The 16,200-nt window shown below is 41.5% G+C and overlaps 1 protein-coding gene across 1 annotated transcript in view; it reads right to left on the reverse strand.

Moving 5' to 3' along the window:
• HEATR1 (HEAT repeat containing 1) overlaps positions 1 to 6,242 on the reverse strand; it is a 34,760-nt gene extending 28,518 nt beyond the window's left edge. The window contains exons 1-7 of the mRNA XM_021527084.2: positions 6,133 to 6,242; positions 5,752 to 5,930; positions 3,847 to 4,063; positions 2,823 to 2,964; positions 2,191 to 2,292; positions 1,174 to 1,314; positions 404 to 615 (exon numbers count right to left, since the gene is read on the reverse strand). Coding sequence (XP_021382759.2) covers positions 404 to 615; positions 1,174 to 1,314; positions 2,191 to 2,292; positions 2,823 to 2,964; positions 3,847 to 4,063; positions 5,752 to 5,893 — 956 coding nt within the window. The 5' untranslated portion in view covers positions 5,894 to 5,930; positions 6,133 to 6,242. The remainder of the gene's footprint in view (positions 1 to 403; positions 616 to 1,173; positions 1,315 to 2,190; positions 2,293 to 2,822; positions 2,965 to 3,846; positions 4,064 to 5,751; positions 5,931 to 6,132) is intronic.
• Positions 6,243 to 16,200: the final 9,958 nt, after the last annotated feature.

The following is a 16,200-nucleotide window of genomic DNA, read 5'->3' on the forward strand; positions in this document are numbered from 1 at the left end:
ACCTCACCTGAAGTGAGACCGAACAAGTGTTGGTATAGAAGCACTAGTGTTAAACTATGCCAACTCAAAGCCCTTCCACTGAAGGGATGGAACATCTTTGCACTTTCCAGAAAACCTCTTACTTGACAGCGCTCAGTTTTGCACACTGAAATCAATCCCTTACTAAGAGAAGAAGCAGAAGCACCAACAGATGGCCAAACTGCACCACTGAGACTCCTCTGCTGCAATGAGCATACAAATTTTCAAAGTAAGCCAAAGGAACTTGCAAGCCCTTTGCAATGTCAACTACCAAAACTTCTGACAGGGAAGTATCCCTTTAATGATGAAGACATAAAAATTTCCAATTATCAAAGCACAGTTTGGAATTTTAGAAAGTGGGGAAATCTCATTCATGTAGACTTACTTTTCCCCAAGTTTATCTCCTTTCTGAGTTTGCAGAAGTAGGTTCAAGCAAGCCAGCCCATCCCTGATTAATGCGGGCACTTTCAGTAATGTCTTGCTTATCTGTACCATCAAGGAATGCACCAAGGAAGTCTCCACTGTCACTTTTACTGTCATCTGGCAGATTATCATGTATGTTGCAGCTCTGTAATCCTGTACAGAGGATTTCAAGCCCTAGAAAAAGAGATAAAGGTGATTTTTCAACACAGAATAGCATAAAAGAGTACATTAACATAAAAGTAATTTTTATTCTGACATCCACGGAATCCCACTATGTTCTTTTTCATGTGTTAAAGGTATCTATAAACTAAGCTTTCAAGAAGCAAAAGCAAAAGCAGGGTCCAGAGATAAAGCAGACACTATTCTTCTTATTAACTAGTGCTCTGTTTGTTGACAAAACAACAATTGTGGACAAGAGAGGCTATTAAACCAGGCTGTTTACCCTGACACCATTTCCTCATGGTTTAGCATGATAAATCTCAAAGCAAAGACATTCTTCAAACTGTGTATCCACTTCTCACAACTCCATTCCTCATGCGGAGTAGCAAACAGCTCCTAAACTGCTCATCTGAGGTGTGAAAGAACATTATTTCCTTCACCTGCCTGAGGTTTCAAATCAGGCTGAGTGGTACAGTGTGTATCACACAGGATGTCTCTCTTGGATGTTATCTGCAGATGCACATCTGCAGAACATGTCTTCATCTCACAGGAGGGAAACAGAGCTTCACCTACCTTTTGGACATAAGGCAGCAGCAAAGAGACCATAGTGTCTGTTATCTTCTCTGCAGCTCCAAGAGCTGACACAATGGTGGAAGCATAAAACACAAGGAGAACTCTCAGTTGAGCTGAGTTGCCGGGACACTCTGAAAAGACCTGGATCACAGAAAAAAATCAGTTGTTCAGACATCAGGGCAAGTGGAAATGCACATATGGCTTCCCTCAAACCACTAAAATCTTAGAACTCTGGCCTGCAAGATCCAGCAGCTCCTGCTGGCACAACTGAACTCGTCTCCTCTCACAGCAGCAACCCTTGCCAGAGGTTACTGCTCCTCCTCACAGACATGGCAGATGTAAGTGGGTGCCGATGTAGTTAATTAGAATAAGGCAGCCAAAATCACTTGTGATCCTAGTGTACTGCTCAAGACTCAGAGCTGGACAGCCAAGAAACTAAATGCTTAACACCTCCTTCTACACCTGTGAATAAACTCTGTTACTGTATCTGCTTTGCTTAGTTTGACAGCACATCCATCCCAGTTCTCTAAATAACTGGATCTGTCATACATCTTACCCTTCTGAGAATACAGAACTAGCCCTATATTTGACATTATATGAAAAATACAAAAAAAAATTTGCCCACGTTCTAACATCATCAATTTAAAATTCTCATTAATTTTTGAAGGTGTGTATTTAAAACACCCATGACCCGCAGAAGATACATGGAAATTCAGAGCACAGTTAAAGACTAATAACAGGAATGAGTTTACGGAAGAAATTAAGACAATTAATTACCCTGAAGCAATGTATAAATAATACAGTATGGCTAAATTGTTTTGTCATGGCTCATTGATTCTCAGCCACTTCCTTATAAGAACTTCTGACAGACTGTCATCTTCACAAATTATAATAAGAAAACCTCATATTGTTTACTGAATTATTTTACTGTTCAAAATATTAGGAAATAGCACACTACTATAAAAACATGGGGAAGACAAAGTGACAACAAACAATGTTCTAGAATAAATGAACAACCTTCACAGATTTTGCCACCAGCCTGCAGATGAAATCCATGAAGCCCAGGTCTTTGTAGCAGTGTGTAATGACAGTACCCCTTGCCAGTGGGACTCCAGGTTTCTTTACACAGTGAAAAAAAGTAAAGTTAGAACACTCAGAGTAAAGCGAAGCACAGAAAGTAAAAATTATTATAATCTCTGTATTAATCCTACTGATGAGTTAACACTGTTTAAACTGAATATAATAAGAAATGGATTTCCATACACTGCTTTAGAATGTTTTGTGTCTACATTAAGACATAATAAAGAGTGCTACATTTAACCTACATACAAATAAACATAAATTTTAGTAATTGATGTATCTTCCTAGCAATAACAAATAGTTACACCTTAAAAGCATGCCTTAACTTATCCAAAACAAAGAGTAATTACTGTCAAAGCTTTTTACTATCAACTTCACCTTTACAGAAAGATAGCAGAAACAACATGTGGGCATCCAGGCTCCATTCCTGTAATTAAGCCTTTCAGTACAGTTCCACAACTAACCACATAAATTGCTGGATCATATTCATAAACAGACTAGAAGAGTCAAGATATTCTTAAATAAAGTCCTTAAAGGTCCTTCCATCTTGTATCTGTTAAGTACTTTACCCGTATTGGATCCATCCAATGCCACTTATGAGTTGGGCTTTTTATATCTATAAGTTGAATAACTCTCACAAATAGGTTAGTCTCATGATATGGTAGAACACAACCAATCAAACTGTCTTGATTGTAGAGATGAATGTGAAATCTAAGGAAAAGAACATACATATGTAATTAAAAGGTATCTGGAACCCAAAAAGGAAAAAAGAGCCCTCCACACTCCTCTCAGAATACCTTGTTTACTTGCTTTTAAGCAAGACCTGACGTGGTTATCATACTGACTCAGATCTATGGTCCACCTACAGACCAGAAACTCAAGGTAGCCTGTATTTGCTAGAAGAAAAAAATAGTGCTATCAACAATTTTATGTCTTTGTATGACTTAAAGTTACCTTAATTTCTTCTGCACAGATTTCAGTATTATACCAGATGTCACAATAATCTAGTATGAATCTCTCAGTACAATACAGTTATAAAAAAACTGTGATTCAAAGAAATACGTATCAAGACAATCACACACTCTTTCATCATAAGAAGTACCGCACTTTCTCCATTTGGATAGGTTAATTTATAGAAATAAACATAACACCACAAATTACTTCATTGTTTTTTCTTCACACCTTCACAAAACCTTGAAATAAGAATAGTTAGGGTTCATGGTTCAGTGTTAATATCAAAAAACTGCTATTTTAAAAAGCCCACTTCTAAAAGCACAATATAGAAATGCCTCTCTATGTGCTCTGTAAGATGCCTCAGGCTGGGCAACTTTGGTGAAAGCCAGGTATGGAAGTAATTGCTTTTATACAGAGTACCATGACAGATCAAAATAATCACAGAAATTTATCAGAAGACAAAAATCTGGCAAAAAACAGCATCTGGCCCCATAAGGACTAAGTCTAAATAAACTATTAATATTTTAACCTGTTTTCAGAAAGTTAAAGTAAAATTATTCAAAATTTTTTTCACTGTGAAGAAATAAATCTTGCATTTCTAGCTTTATCTATTAACATGTAGGATATTCAGTGGATTACCTCTGAATCAGCCATTCAAGGCACTTCTGGGCTGGCTTAAGCATAAAGTAGGGGGACAGGTGAATGAGGAACAGTGAAATATTCTTGTCCAGCTGCTGATTTACTGCTTTAGTCTGAACACTGCGTTCAAGGCCTTTGGATGTGGAACTAAACAAACTGGACTGGAACTCTTCAAATGAAGGATCAATGCCCATCAGTTCTTCTAAGCCAGTGCATCCTGTGGGGGAAAAAAAATAAAAATGGGAGGATTGCTTTTAACACAACAGTTTTGTTCTCCAATCCCAACTACTTACCTGCTCACTGGCATATCCAACTTTTTTGCTATACTGGTATATATCATCCTCACCAAGCAAACCAAAGCAAACAGTAAAGAGGCCTAAGACAAAAACCTTTGATATACTTAAACTATTTCTCAACTGACAAAGAAAAATAGTATTAGCAACTATCAGCAGAGTGCTCTTGCAGCAGTGAAGGCCAGCAGCATCCTGGGTTGTGCTGTGCCTGACAGCATGGCCAGCAGGCTGAGGGAGGGGGGAGCTGTCCCTTCCCTTTGTGAGCTGCAGCTGGAGCCCTGTGTGCAATTTTGACACCATCAGGAGAAGAAAAACATTTCTAGATGTGAGTTCAGCAGAGGTATGCTGAGATGGTCTAGGGGCTGGAAAACAACATACAAAGAAAAGGAGGAACTGTTCAGCCTGGAGAAGAGAGAGTCAAAAGGAAATCTTCCTGCTGTCTGCAGCTACTTAGCAGGATATAGTGTGGGTTATCAAGGAGATGAACCTAAACTCTTCTCAGAGATGCACAGTGGAAGGATGGAAGGATAACAGATGCAAGCTGGAACATAGGAAACTCAAACCCAATGTACAGATTTTATTTTTTCTAAGAGTGGAATGATCAAATACTGGATCAGAGGTCCAATATTGGATAAGAAACCATAAGAACTCCCTCCTCGAACTCAGCCATGCAGTTTTAGAGTAACTATTTAAGAAACCAAAAAAACACACTGTGCTGCATCAAAGATATATATCTCCAATCCTGATATTTAAAATGAAAACATGATATCAATCTGTCTGGTTTTAGAAAAGAGCTCTCTTATTCAACAGTAACAAATTCCCAGATCAAATTTTACACAAAAATGGAAAGGGATAGAGCATAAAGAATTTGAAGTGTGCCAACAGTGCAAAGGTTACTGCCACTTCACATTATTTGTGACCATAACATTACCCAAGAGCAGGGCATCAGCATGTTTTCATGAAACAAGAATTCATGCCAGAAGGCACACTGGGAGATTTCCAGTCCCAGGTTCTGCTCAAAGCAGGGTTAAAAGGGTCTCCAAAATTGGACCAGGCTGCTTAGGGTATTATCCTTTCAAGAGTTTTCAAAAAAGTCACTTTTTATTTTTCCCAAGCACAATCTCCCCAGACAATCTTGTTAACTGCTTGACTGTCCTCACACTGAAAAAAACTTTTCCTTCTGTCCAGTTTTAACTCCTATTCTTTCAACTTACTCCCACTGTCTCCTGTCCTCCAGCCATACATGTCTGGTGCATCTTCTGGGAACCTCCTCACAGGTAATGGCCTATGAGACCCATCCAAAGCCTTCTCTTCTCAGACTGAATGAGACCAGAGACATTCCTCTCATTAACTTTCACTTATTGAGCAAATTCTCCACTCCCTGAGCATCTTGGTGATCCCTGACTCTTCCCCTTCATCTTCCTTACGTGCCCAGCAACGCGCTCGTAGAGGCACTGCTCCCTGGTTTTCCGAAGGACTGGAGTGATGCTGACTAGCCGGCAGCTTTTCGAACTATTCTTTTGGCTTTTTTTGAATACGGGTATGCTTTTCCTATTTATATTCCTCCATCCGGTTTTTGGAGTGTCTTTAAAACCCGCGCAGCCGAACTCACCGATGGCAAAAAACGTGTCCCTGTCAATAGTGGCGGCTTCCTTGCAGGTGAAGAGCAGCGATGCCACCTCGCTGCGGTCCAGGAGGCTGGGATCGTTCTGGGGAAGCGCCAGCCGCTTCAGCTGCTCCGCCAGGGACGTCATGGCTCGGCGTTTCGGGGAAAGGAGCCTCCGGAGAAAACTGGGGGGAGAAAACCACAGCAGGCCCGCCGATGAAGCAGCCGCCCGCAGCCAGCCGCCCCTCCGGCCCCGCTGCGCTCGGGGCGCGCACGTGTGGCCGGGCCGGGCCCGCCGGGAGGAAGGGGGCAGCGCCCGGCGGTGCCGCCTGTCCCTGTCCCGGTCCCGGTCCCGATCCCGGTCCCGGTCCCGGTCCCGCCACCGACCTGCGCGCCGCCGCTCCCCGCCGGGCCCACGTGGGCTGCGCGCGCCGCTGACCCGGAAGCGGCTCGGGAAGGGCCGGGCCGGGAGCGGCCCCGGGAGCCGGGAGCCGGGAGCCGGGAGCGGCCCCGGGAGCCGGGAGCGGCCCCGGGAGCGGCCCCGGGCCCCGGGAGCCGGGGGCGGGGCGGCGGCACCGGGCTGCGGCACCGGGCGGCGGCCGGGCCACGGCGCCCTGGCCTGTGTCGGGAACAGTGTGGCCGGGGAAGGGAGCGTCAGATCCCGCGCCCAGTTCCGTGCTCCGCAGTGCGAGAAGGGCATTGAGGTGCTGGAGCGATCCAGGGAATGGCTGCAGAGCACGGGACACAAGTCCTGTGGGGAGCAGCTGGGGGAGCTGGGGTGTTTAGCCTGGAGAAAAGGAGGCCCAGCGGGACGTTGTCCTTCTCAACAACTTCCCAAAAGGAGACGGTAGCCAGGTGGGAGTTGGCCTCTTCCTCCAAGCTACAAGTGGAAATGGCCTCGAATGGTGCTTGTTTGGATTGGATATTAAGAAACATTGTTCTACCATAAGGGTCAGGCATTGGAACTGAAGAGAAGTGATGGAGTCACCATACCAAGAGGCAGACAGAATACACGTAGATGTGGGATTTAGGGACATGTTGCTATAGGACACAAAGTACAACACGAGCCATTGCGATGGCAAGGTAAAAAAGAAGAAGGTTTCTTTATTGACTCCCAACTTTTATACTTTTCTAAAGGTGACAGTGGATTGGAGAGTGAATGGGCCACCTCTCCAAAGGTAATGGACAAACTACCAGTATATCAACTTCTTCCACCCCCACGAAGGAATGCAAAACAATATGTTGTTTATAGAAAAGGTGTGGGAAAGTTTTCTAACAGAATGTAAACTCAGAAGGCTTTAGAAAATCTTAAGAATCAGGGCGACAGGGACATGGTTGAGTGATGGGCTTGGCAGTGCTGGCTTAGAAGTTGAACACAATCTTAGAGGTCTTTTCCAACCCTGGTGATTCCATGATTGAGCTGAGTATGTGCCACCTCCAGGAGCGGCTGTGTCGGCGTGTGTCTGGTGTCAGTGAGGACAGCAGCTGTTGTGGCCATTGTGGATGGTGTCACCCACCCAGGCAGTGCCTCGCAGAGCCGTGTCCCTTTGGAGGCCCAGGCTGCCTGCAGTGAGGCAGCAGCCAGCCAGGGTGGGAAGGCAGCAGCCATGGAGAGATGGAGACATCTCAGCGTGGCACGGCCGCTGCTGGCTTTGGCTGAGCCCAACAGCCTGGAGTGGGGATCCACCAAACATCTCTTCACAAAGAAGAGCTGGAACAACTAGAGCAACTAGAGTTGTTCTACCTTAGGATTTTTCCATATCTGGAGTGAGTGAAGTTAGGGAAAGTGCAGGACTCCCATGAGCAGAAAGTATTGAAAGCTGCAGTGATGTGTGTGGGCTAGATCCTAGCTGCAGAGCCACAGAACGATGTAGACTGGAAGAGTCCTCTAAAAGCCATCTGATTCAGCCCCAGAGCAGGGCCAGCTTAGAGCATTTTGCTCATGGTTTTGCCCATTTGTGTTTGGAATATCTCCAAGGGTGGAAACTCCACGGCTTCACTGAGCCTCTCATTCAAGATTTGGTTAACCTCAGACAAAAAATAAATTTCTGATGTTAAAACCTGTGACGTCTCCCATCAGTTTGCATTCAAGGTTGTAGGGTTCTGCACCTGGAAGTCGGTGCACAAGGCCATAAAGGGAACGTGGCTCGTGAAAAACGAAGAAAAGCCTGACACAAAAATTAGAAATAAAATTTATCCCAACTGATGTCAGCAGATGGACAAAATGATACCAAATATAACAATTCCAGCACCAGTTCTATGAAGTTTCATAGCTATGACAGAAATAACAGACTTGTTTGTAAGGCTGCTGTATTTGGCAATCATTTAACATGCAGTAGAAATACAAAATGCTGATAAAAGTCTGGGATTTATTTAAGAGAATTTATTTAATAAGATAATTATTTAAATGCTTAATTTTATCCATTGTAAGCATCCCCTGATTTCAACATTTTGTTCTTCCTGTCTGATTTTTCTTTGCTTGGGTTAAAGCATTGTAGGCGTGGCAGCAGAGGGAGGAAATGCAGCTGGATGTCCGTCCAGCTCTGTGCCTGATGATATTTACTGGTGCCTTGTTAGAGAGTGTGTGTTAACTTTGTGTCATGTTCCTTCTGACATGGTATGATCTGGATGTAATCACAGCAATTGCTGAGCTGGTAAGAGTTGCTACCACTGCAGTGTCAAAGTGTTTGTAGGCTATAACAGATTTAACAGGAACTGATATTATTTTTCTGATGGTTCTAATACTTGAGATTCTGATCACCTAGCAAAGGAGCTGGCTGGGAGTGGTGCAAACCAAAAGGCCAGTCTTACTGCACTTTTTCACATTCCCTGTAGCTTCTCTACATCCTTTTCTTTCATGAAACTTCCATGTGGTCTTTTAGCATAACTTATAACCTACAGAAATATGCATGTTTCCATGCCTAAAAATACCAAACATTAGAATATCTATTGCAAGGGGCAGAAAGTTGGTTCTAAACCAAGAAAACTAGTCTAGTTTGTTTGTTTGTTTGTTTTTAGCAATGAGGTTCATTATGTAAATATTCTAGCCAGAAAGATAAACTAAAAGTTGTAAATGCTGGAATGTGTTCCAGTTCTGTTTTTTTCCCATGGAGAGCTGCAAAACTTTTATACCTTTGTGCTTTTTGTTCCATCCTTGTTTGGTTCCAGCGTAAAGCTGAGATTTCCTTTGGAAATTAATTGGTGTAACAGAGACACCTTCTGCAGAAGGAAAAATATTTGTTCTTGATTTGATTAGAAACAAGGGTTTTATGAAAAAATATTAGCTCAGAAAGTCTATTAGAAAATATGCTTAATTGGTACTGTAATTAGCCAGTGTTGAAGCTGAGCTTCATGGAGATTTGCTCCATGCTGGACTCTAAAGAGGTGCTTTTTTGAACTGAAATCCAAACCTGTTTCAAGTAGTCCCTTTATTTTCTCATCATGTAGATGGTCTGTGTAGGTGAAATTCTCATAGCCCCAGTGCAGCTGAGATCACCTCTGCTGATGGCTACTATTAAAGTGTAGGCACACAGTTTGTGGTAATTGGGAGTGGGGCTGTGGCCGAGCCTCATCCCCCATGGGCTGCAGCTGTGAGGAGCAGGTGAGCGTCACGGAAGGAAATGAGACCTGGAGTGTCCAGGTGCACTGACCATCACCAAAGGGAGCAGAGGGCACACAGGTGCAGTGCACGAACATGAGGGGTATGAAAGGTTGGCCTAAAGAACAAGAACAACAAATGCTTGCAGCCTTCTGAAGTGATGTGGTGTTACTCTGTATGGGCAGATACATGAAGTCTTCTGATGTGATGTGGTGTTACTCTGTTTGGGTGACTGCTTAAAGCCTTCTGAAACTGTATGGTGTTTGTCTCTACTGCAACAATAAACTGCATTTGAAAGAATCTATTGCCTGTTAAAATTCTTAGGGTCTTAGAATATAAATTATCATATGCTAATTTTTAACTGGGGAGAAAGATGATGTGTTTCAAGCATTTTCTGTAATTTATTTACTTGTAAGTATTGGCATGCTTGAAAAGGTTTGATTGAGAACAATAAACACTCTGAAATTTTAATTTTTTTTTTGCTTTTGTAAAAATACTGCTGCTAAGTTTGTGGCACTTTTAGAGAAACTATAATGGATGTCTTTATATAGATAGAGGTCTAGTCTTTCTATTCTTTTTTTTCCAACTGACCTCACCAGCTGTATGTTGAGCAGGCCTTCATCTACCCTGGTAAGTAATGCAGCCCAGCAGGAAGAGATTTGTAAAATGAAGTAGTGCTGAGGAACTCTCATCACACTGTGCATTTCAGAGGTTTTATGCAGACCAGATTGTGTTCTGTCTGATCAAAGCCCTGTGAGCTGCATTCCTAGATTGCATCTTTCTGTTCTGGCTTCATTTGTAAGCAAGAGGTGGGAGGAATTTCACATAGAGAGGAAAAAGGAATCTCTTCTGATTCCCTTTCAAAGGAAAAAAGGAATGCTCAGTAGTGTTCAGTTATAATACATCAGAATGAATGTGAAGGGATCGAGTGCTACCTATGCGATTTACTGTTACATACCAAATTACTGTGCTTCTATTAATGCTCTTAAACATTCTCAAATTGTTATTAATTAATATGATACTTCTTTTTTCCTTCTTGCGCCACCTTCTGTAATCTAGTGAGCCACCATGATAAACAGTTCTGAAGGAAATAGAAGAAGGCTGCCTTCCCTGTGCTTCCTATCACTTGCTAATAATCGTGGTATGTTCCCTGACGTTTCCCCATGCCATTTCTAATTGGGAATGTGACTGGCATTTAAAATACAATCTGATTGCAGCATAATGAAGTAATATTAAAACCTTTCTTGGTTATGCAACAATTGTCACTTTTTCAGAGTGTATGAAGTTCTTTAATGTTTTAAGCAAAAGTTGTTAACAAATCCATGTGTTTAATATGGGTTTGTGGCTGCTAATTGAACTGTAAACCCATCTGTGTTTCAGAGCAGTGGCTTGAACATCTTGTTCACCCAAGGTAATCTCATTGTCAAGGAATATATTTTGCTTCATTGTTGGTTTTAGGAGGCATGCTAAAGTTTTGTGGTTTGGGAGGCTGTGCAGTTAAATCTCCTACTCTGAGAATTTGTTCTTAATTCATGTACATATCTGCTTCCTATTAGAACATTATTATTTATAAGAATGCACTTGTGGTCTCTGAATTTATAGCATTACTGTGATTATTAGGAAGAACTGTGCTTTATCATGTTCTTTAGGCTGCATTAATATATTTTTCTCTATTTCAGTTTTCTGTGCCCTGTGACAATGCAGTAGTCACCCTTCATTGGTGGGCATTGTGGAATGATGAGGCACTACCTTTCTGCAGGGTGCATGTTTATAAGGCCTCAAGGCCATTATTACCTTGGCTAAGCTTTTGCTAAAAGCAAAGAGATAGGAGCTGTTTTGTCCTATAGCAATGTACAGATCTAAAATGAGGGAGGTAAGATTTATTTTCCTTTTTTTTGCTTTCTCCCAAAAGGGCTTGATATTTTTATGCTTGTATCAGTGAAACTCGGGAGTAATTCTGACGAGGTCAGTGAAGCTGTATGAGTATGCAGCTGGGGTAACTGGAGGCAGACAAAATCAAGCACAATTCATAGAATCACTGAATGGTATAGGTTGGAAGGGGCTTTATCGATGATCTAGTTCCAACCTCCCCACCATGGGCAGGGACACCTTTCACTAAACCAGGTTACTCATCCAACCTAGCCTTTAACACCTTAAAAGCTGAGGCATTTACCACTTCTCTGGAGAGCCTGTTCAGTGCCTAACAACCCTCACATTAAAGAGCTTCTTCCCAACATCTGATATAAACCTACCTTCTTTCAGTTTGAAGCCATTTTCAATGTCCTGTCACTACAGTTCTTGACAAAAGGTCCCTCTTCTGCTTTCTTGTATCCTCCTTCAGATACTGGAAAGTTACTGTGAGGTCTTCACACAACCTTCTCTTCTCCAGGCTGAACAGCCCCAACTATTTCAGCTTGTGTCCGGTTATCAACTTTGTGGCCCTCTCTGGATTTGCTCCAGCAGTTCCATGTTTTTATGTTGGGAACACCAGAACTCCATCTGAGAGCCTCATAAGTGCAGAGTAGAGGGGCAGAATCCCCTTGCTGGCCATGCTGCTTTGGATGCAGCCAGGGATTCAGTTGGCTTTTTGGGCTGTGAGCACACGTTGCTTGGTCATGTTGGGTTTTTTGTCAACTGTCACCACTTGGTGGTGGCTGAGGTTACAGAGAGTTGCAGTTCTCACTACCGGATTGGGTCTGAAGGGAGAATAATTCTTGAGTTGAACTGAAGGGCTGGAAGAAGTTTCCTTGCTAGGCAGTGCATCCAGCACATCATTGACTTACTGACCACTGTCGGAGGCAGTGTCATGTTTTCCTGGATTTCCTTGAAAGTCTACTGTTGCTTCCCCAAGCCATAAATTCTCATGTTTAGCTGCATTCCAGTTCTAATAATAAATAGAAACCCTTTAGATAGGGTGGTGGAAGCTGTTTTGGGGATTTTACTGTATTAAAGGCTTTCTGATACAGTAACATAGACTAAAGGCTTTTGAATCAAATTTGCTGTAAAGGAAGCTTTTAAATATATATCCTACAGAAGACTAAATAAGCAAACTAGCTTCAGCTATACACATGCAGAGAAAGAATCATTGTGAAAAGATTAGGCAATAATCATCTTTATAAATCCTTTTGTATCCATGTGAAGTAGTGTAGTTTATTCTAGGAGCATCAGGGAGACAAATGGAGAATATAAACAATGGAAGAAAAAAACTGTCCTTTCAGTGCTGAGCTGGTTGATGAATTGTGGCTTTTTTGATTGTGTAAAAAGTCAGCTATAATGTTGGATTATAGAGTCTGCATAATAGTTGTGATGAAAAGTAAGAAAATGTCTCTCATGATTACTGTGAATGTGTAGTCCTTTGTCATGCTCTGATGTTTCTTAGCCTGGGGAATACAATATTGGGTGTATAAATTAACTGTTCATTATTATGAAAAGGTGTCTGTGCCAAACAAGCTGCTGAGAGAGTAGGTGTTATGCATGTACTTTGTGGTAGTTGTGAGTCACATTGTTCAGTGCATTGGGAGAACTTGGTAATTGGAGCATAGCAATGTGGCCACTGGGGACTTGGGTGTAATGGGTAAGTGTTCTGTACTCAGCAGGTCTCATCGTTCATAGCAGGGCTGGAAATAGGAGAAGAGAAGATAAACTGCAGGATGGGAAGGAGGAAGACGAGATGAATAGGGGACATGCTTACACACTTTTCTCACTGTACAGTCTTGCTATCGCGTCCTTCAGTTGCCTGTTAATCAAGCAACTGACAGGTATTGGAACAGCAGTAGATCTCACTCACCCATTCCTGACCTGTAGTTCTTCAAACCTCTATTTGCTTGTCAGCCAGCCACTTTCTGTGTCTTTTTAAGAATGTTAAGATACATCACAGCTCTTTCCCTGAAGAATAGTGTCATTCCTATCTGGATGCACTAAATACAAATTTCAGACTTTTTCCCAGGCTGGCCACTGGAGTCTGTGCTGCTTTCATTTCTTCATTTGTTCCAGTCACTGCCAGTCCATGGGCCTTTTCTGTAGCTGGTGAATACATTATTTGAACTACAGAGAGCTCACAACTTTACATGATAATTCCTGAAAACAGGTATGATCCACATTCAGTAGCACAGAAGAGAATGTTTATTTGCTGGTTATACTGTTCAATTATATTCAGTTACATATTTTGTTTATTCAAGTTCTAAAGTTTATTTTACATAAATTCTGTGTAGGAATGTGTTATGTGTTTATGTAATGCCTGGCACTGTAAACACTGAAAAACAAAACCTTTTTAAAATGTTTGTGTGTGTATATATACATAGATATGAGAGATATTGATACTGTTATTTTAAAAGTATTAAAGGGTCAGAAAGTGAATTTTCATGATACAGAGTCACAAAAATCCCCCACTTTTTTCTCTGTGCTTCAGTGCCATTTAAAAAAATGTTCAGTTTTTGTATTTTCTTTCATTGTGGATTGGAAACTGTTCATGCCCTTATGTATTGTGGGGATTCTTGGAGGGGAAAAACCCTGTTATTAGAAGAAATAGTGTGTTAGATGAGGGTGTGTATCTGAGTTTTACTAATAAGCCTGCATCTCCAGATATCCTGATTACTAGAGGCATCATGTTTTCAGATTTAAAATAGTGGCCCTGCTGTCTCTGTGCCTTGCAGCCTTGCATGAAGTAGTCTTGACAACTGGCGATGTTCTAGATAACTGCTAACAGCTCTTACTGACAAGTGCATGTCAGTGGTTTCTCCTCTGTGTCTCTTACTTTCTGATGCTCTGCCTGCACTTTCCCTATTGGGGACTTAAGGGAGTTCTCTCACAGAGAAACTACTTCAGAGATATCTTAGAGACCCTGTGACATCAGAGGCAATTCCTTGGATACAGAGATGAGGGTACTATTTCTACACAATGCTTGACAGGCCCTTAGTGTAGGGCTGGGAAGGCAGCCTGGGCTTGAACATGTAGTGGAGAGGAGTGTGGAGCACTGAGAAATGGGTGCTTCTGGCACTGATGCTGATACATTTATTTTAAATAAGCCTGGTGGCAAAACATTTCCTGCTGTAATACTGTCAAGTACTGTTTGGGAGCGGTTACACTTCAGACTCTTTCTCACTTTACTTAGTGTGATCCCTCTGGTCTGTATTGCCTGCTGATTCTTAATGGTATGGTGATGTATATGGCTCATTTTAACTTGAAGAGGGACAACAAAACACTTTAAACAATTCATGATTAATTTAATCAAAAGTCTAGTCTGTGTTAGAGTAACACATTTAGTGACTCGTGTGTGTGAACTGAAACAGACAGATCTGAGCTGCAAAACATGTTATTTCTTGAGCAGAAGCTGTAGGGGTTATGCAACTGCTGAGTTGCATTGGAAGCCTTCAGTGCTTTTCTTGACATTGTGTATGAATTGTCTTCCAATTCAGAACCCATTTATAATTACTTAATTTATACTTTATTTATAATTAGTTGTAGTACAGTTATCTTAAAAAACATCAAGATCACAATTTAATTAATGGTGGACTGTGCCAGATTTGAGTTTTCTAAGCTGTTCTGTATGTATCAGAATGCAGACTTTATTTGCATAGTCACAAAATTTTTTTCCCAGAAACTGTGCTTTGTTCAGTGTACTGCATAAGCAGTGCTCAACACCATTATGATTTTTCTTCTTTGTTCAGTGAATGTCTGTTGCACTCAGGTGGAGCATATATATATGTTCCCAAATATATAATTTATGCTTTTCTGCTCTGATCATCAGAGTATTTGTACTTGTCTTCAAGTATTCCAAACTTATCTGGTATTTGATTTTCACACACTTCCTTATACTTCACACTATTAGTATTATTCCTGGTCTATAGAAAGAAAACTGAGGCACATGCTCCAAACTGCATATACTTCCATTTCCCTATACAGTGGATAGTTTTAGGATAATGAATGCTGCTAGTATGGAATATAATTTCCATTATGTGGTTTACAGAGTACAATTGCATACTGCACTTTTCCCCACTGGGTAAGCCTGATGGTTTGAACCTTTAGGCCCAGCAGAATCCTAAATTTTCCTGGTATTTCCAGCATGCATTGTTTTAAACATTCTCTCCTGCAATTGGAAGTGTGTTGATGCTCCTAACTTCCACCACTGGTACTTTCACAGTAAAAAATCAGGCTCTAGAAATTTAGGGCCTGAACAGCCTGATCTTAGATCATCTCTGTGTCAAGATTACTAATGAAAGTGGTACAAGAGGAATCACTGAACCATTGGGAGCAAATGAAAAAGTGTCATGGTGTTCTAGAAGCACACTTATGACAAAATAATTTCCCCTAGAGAAGCCTCAAATATATTGGAGTCCATTCATTTGAATTGCAAAATGAGATTTCTGCAGAATGTTTTTATTGGGGAAGATGTGTTTAGATTGTACCTACTGAAAAATTAATGTAGGAGTTTGTATAAATACATGTGGAGCCTTACAGCCTCTAGGGGTAATTTCACCTTTGCTGCTGACTCCACCTCCAGTAACTGTTTGTAGGAACTGAAAAATTACCTAGAACAGCTTCTGGCTTAGAAAAAAACCCCACATGTTGAATTTGTTTCAGCCGTGAAATTCTGGAAGATTACAGCTATTCCAAATTTAACTATGGGACACAACAGAGATCTAGACTGCCCTTTAGATAGTTTATTGTAAAAATGAACTAGCTTCAAAGGGAAGAAACATTTAAATGCTCTCCTGTCCTCCTTTGCTTATGCTTAACTGAATTTAGGCAGGGAGAGAGGTTAGCTAGTTAACAAAGGACTTGTCCACATTCTGAGGGATTGAAAATAGACAAGAGCCTTCACCATGAGTAGGTTATTGCTGGTAGATCTCAAGAGCAGG

The sequence above is a fragment of the Lonchura striata genome, chromosome 3 (genome assembly GCF_046129695.1).
Source record: "Lonchura striata isolate bLonStr1 chromosome 3, bLonStr1.mat, whole genome shotgun sequence".
NCBI classification, from domain to species: domain Eukaryota; kingdom Metazoa; phylum Chordata; class Aves; order Passeriformes; family Estrildidae; genus Lonchura; species Lonchura striata.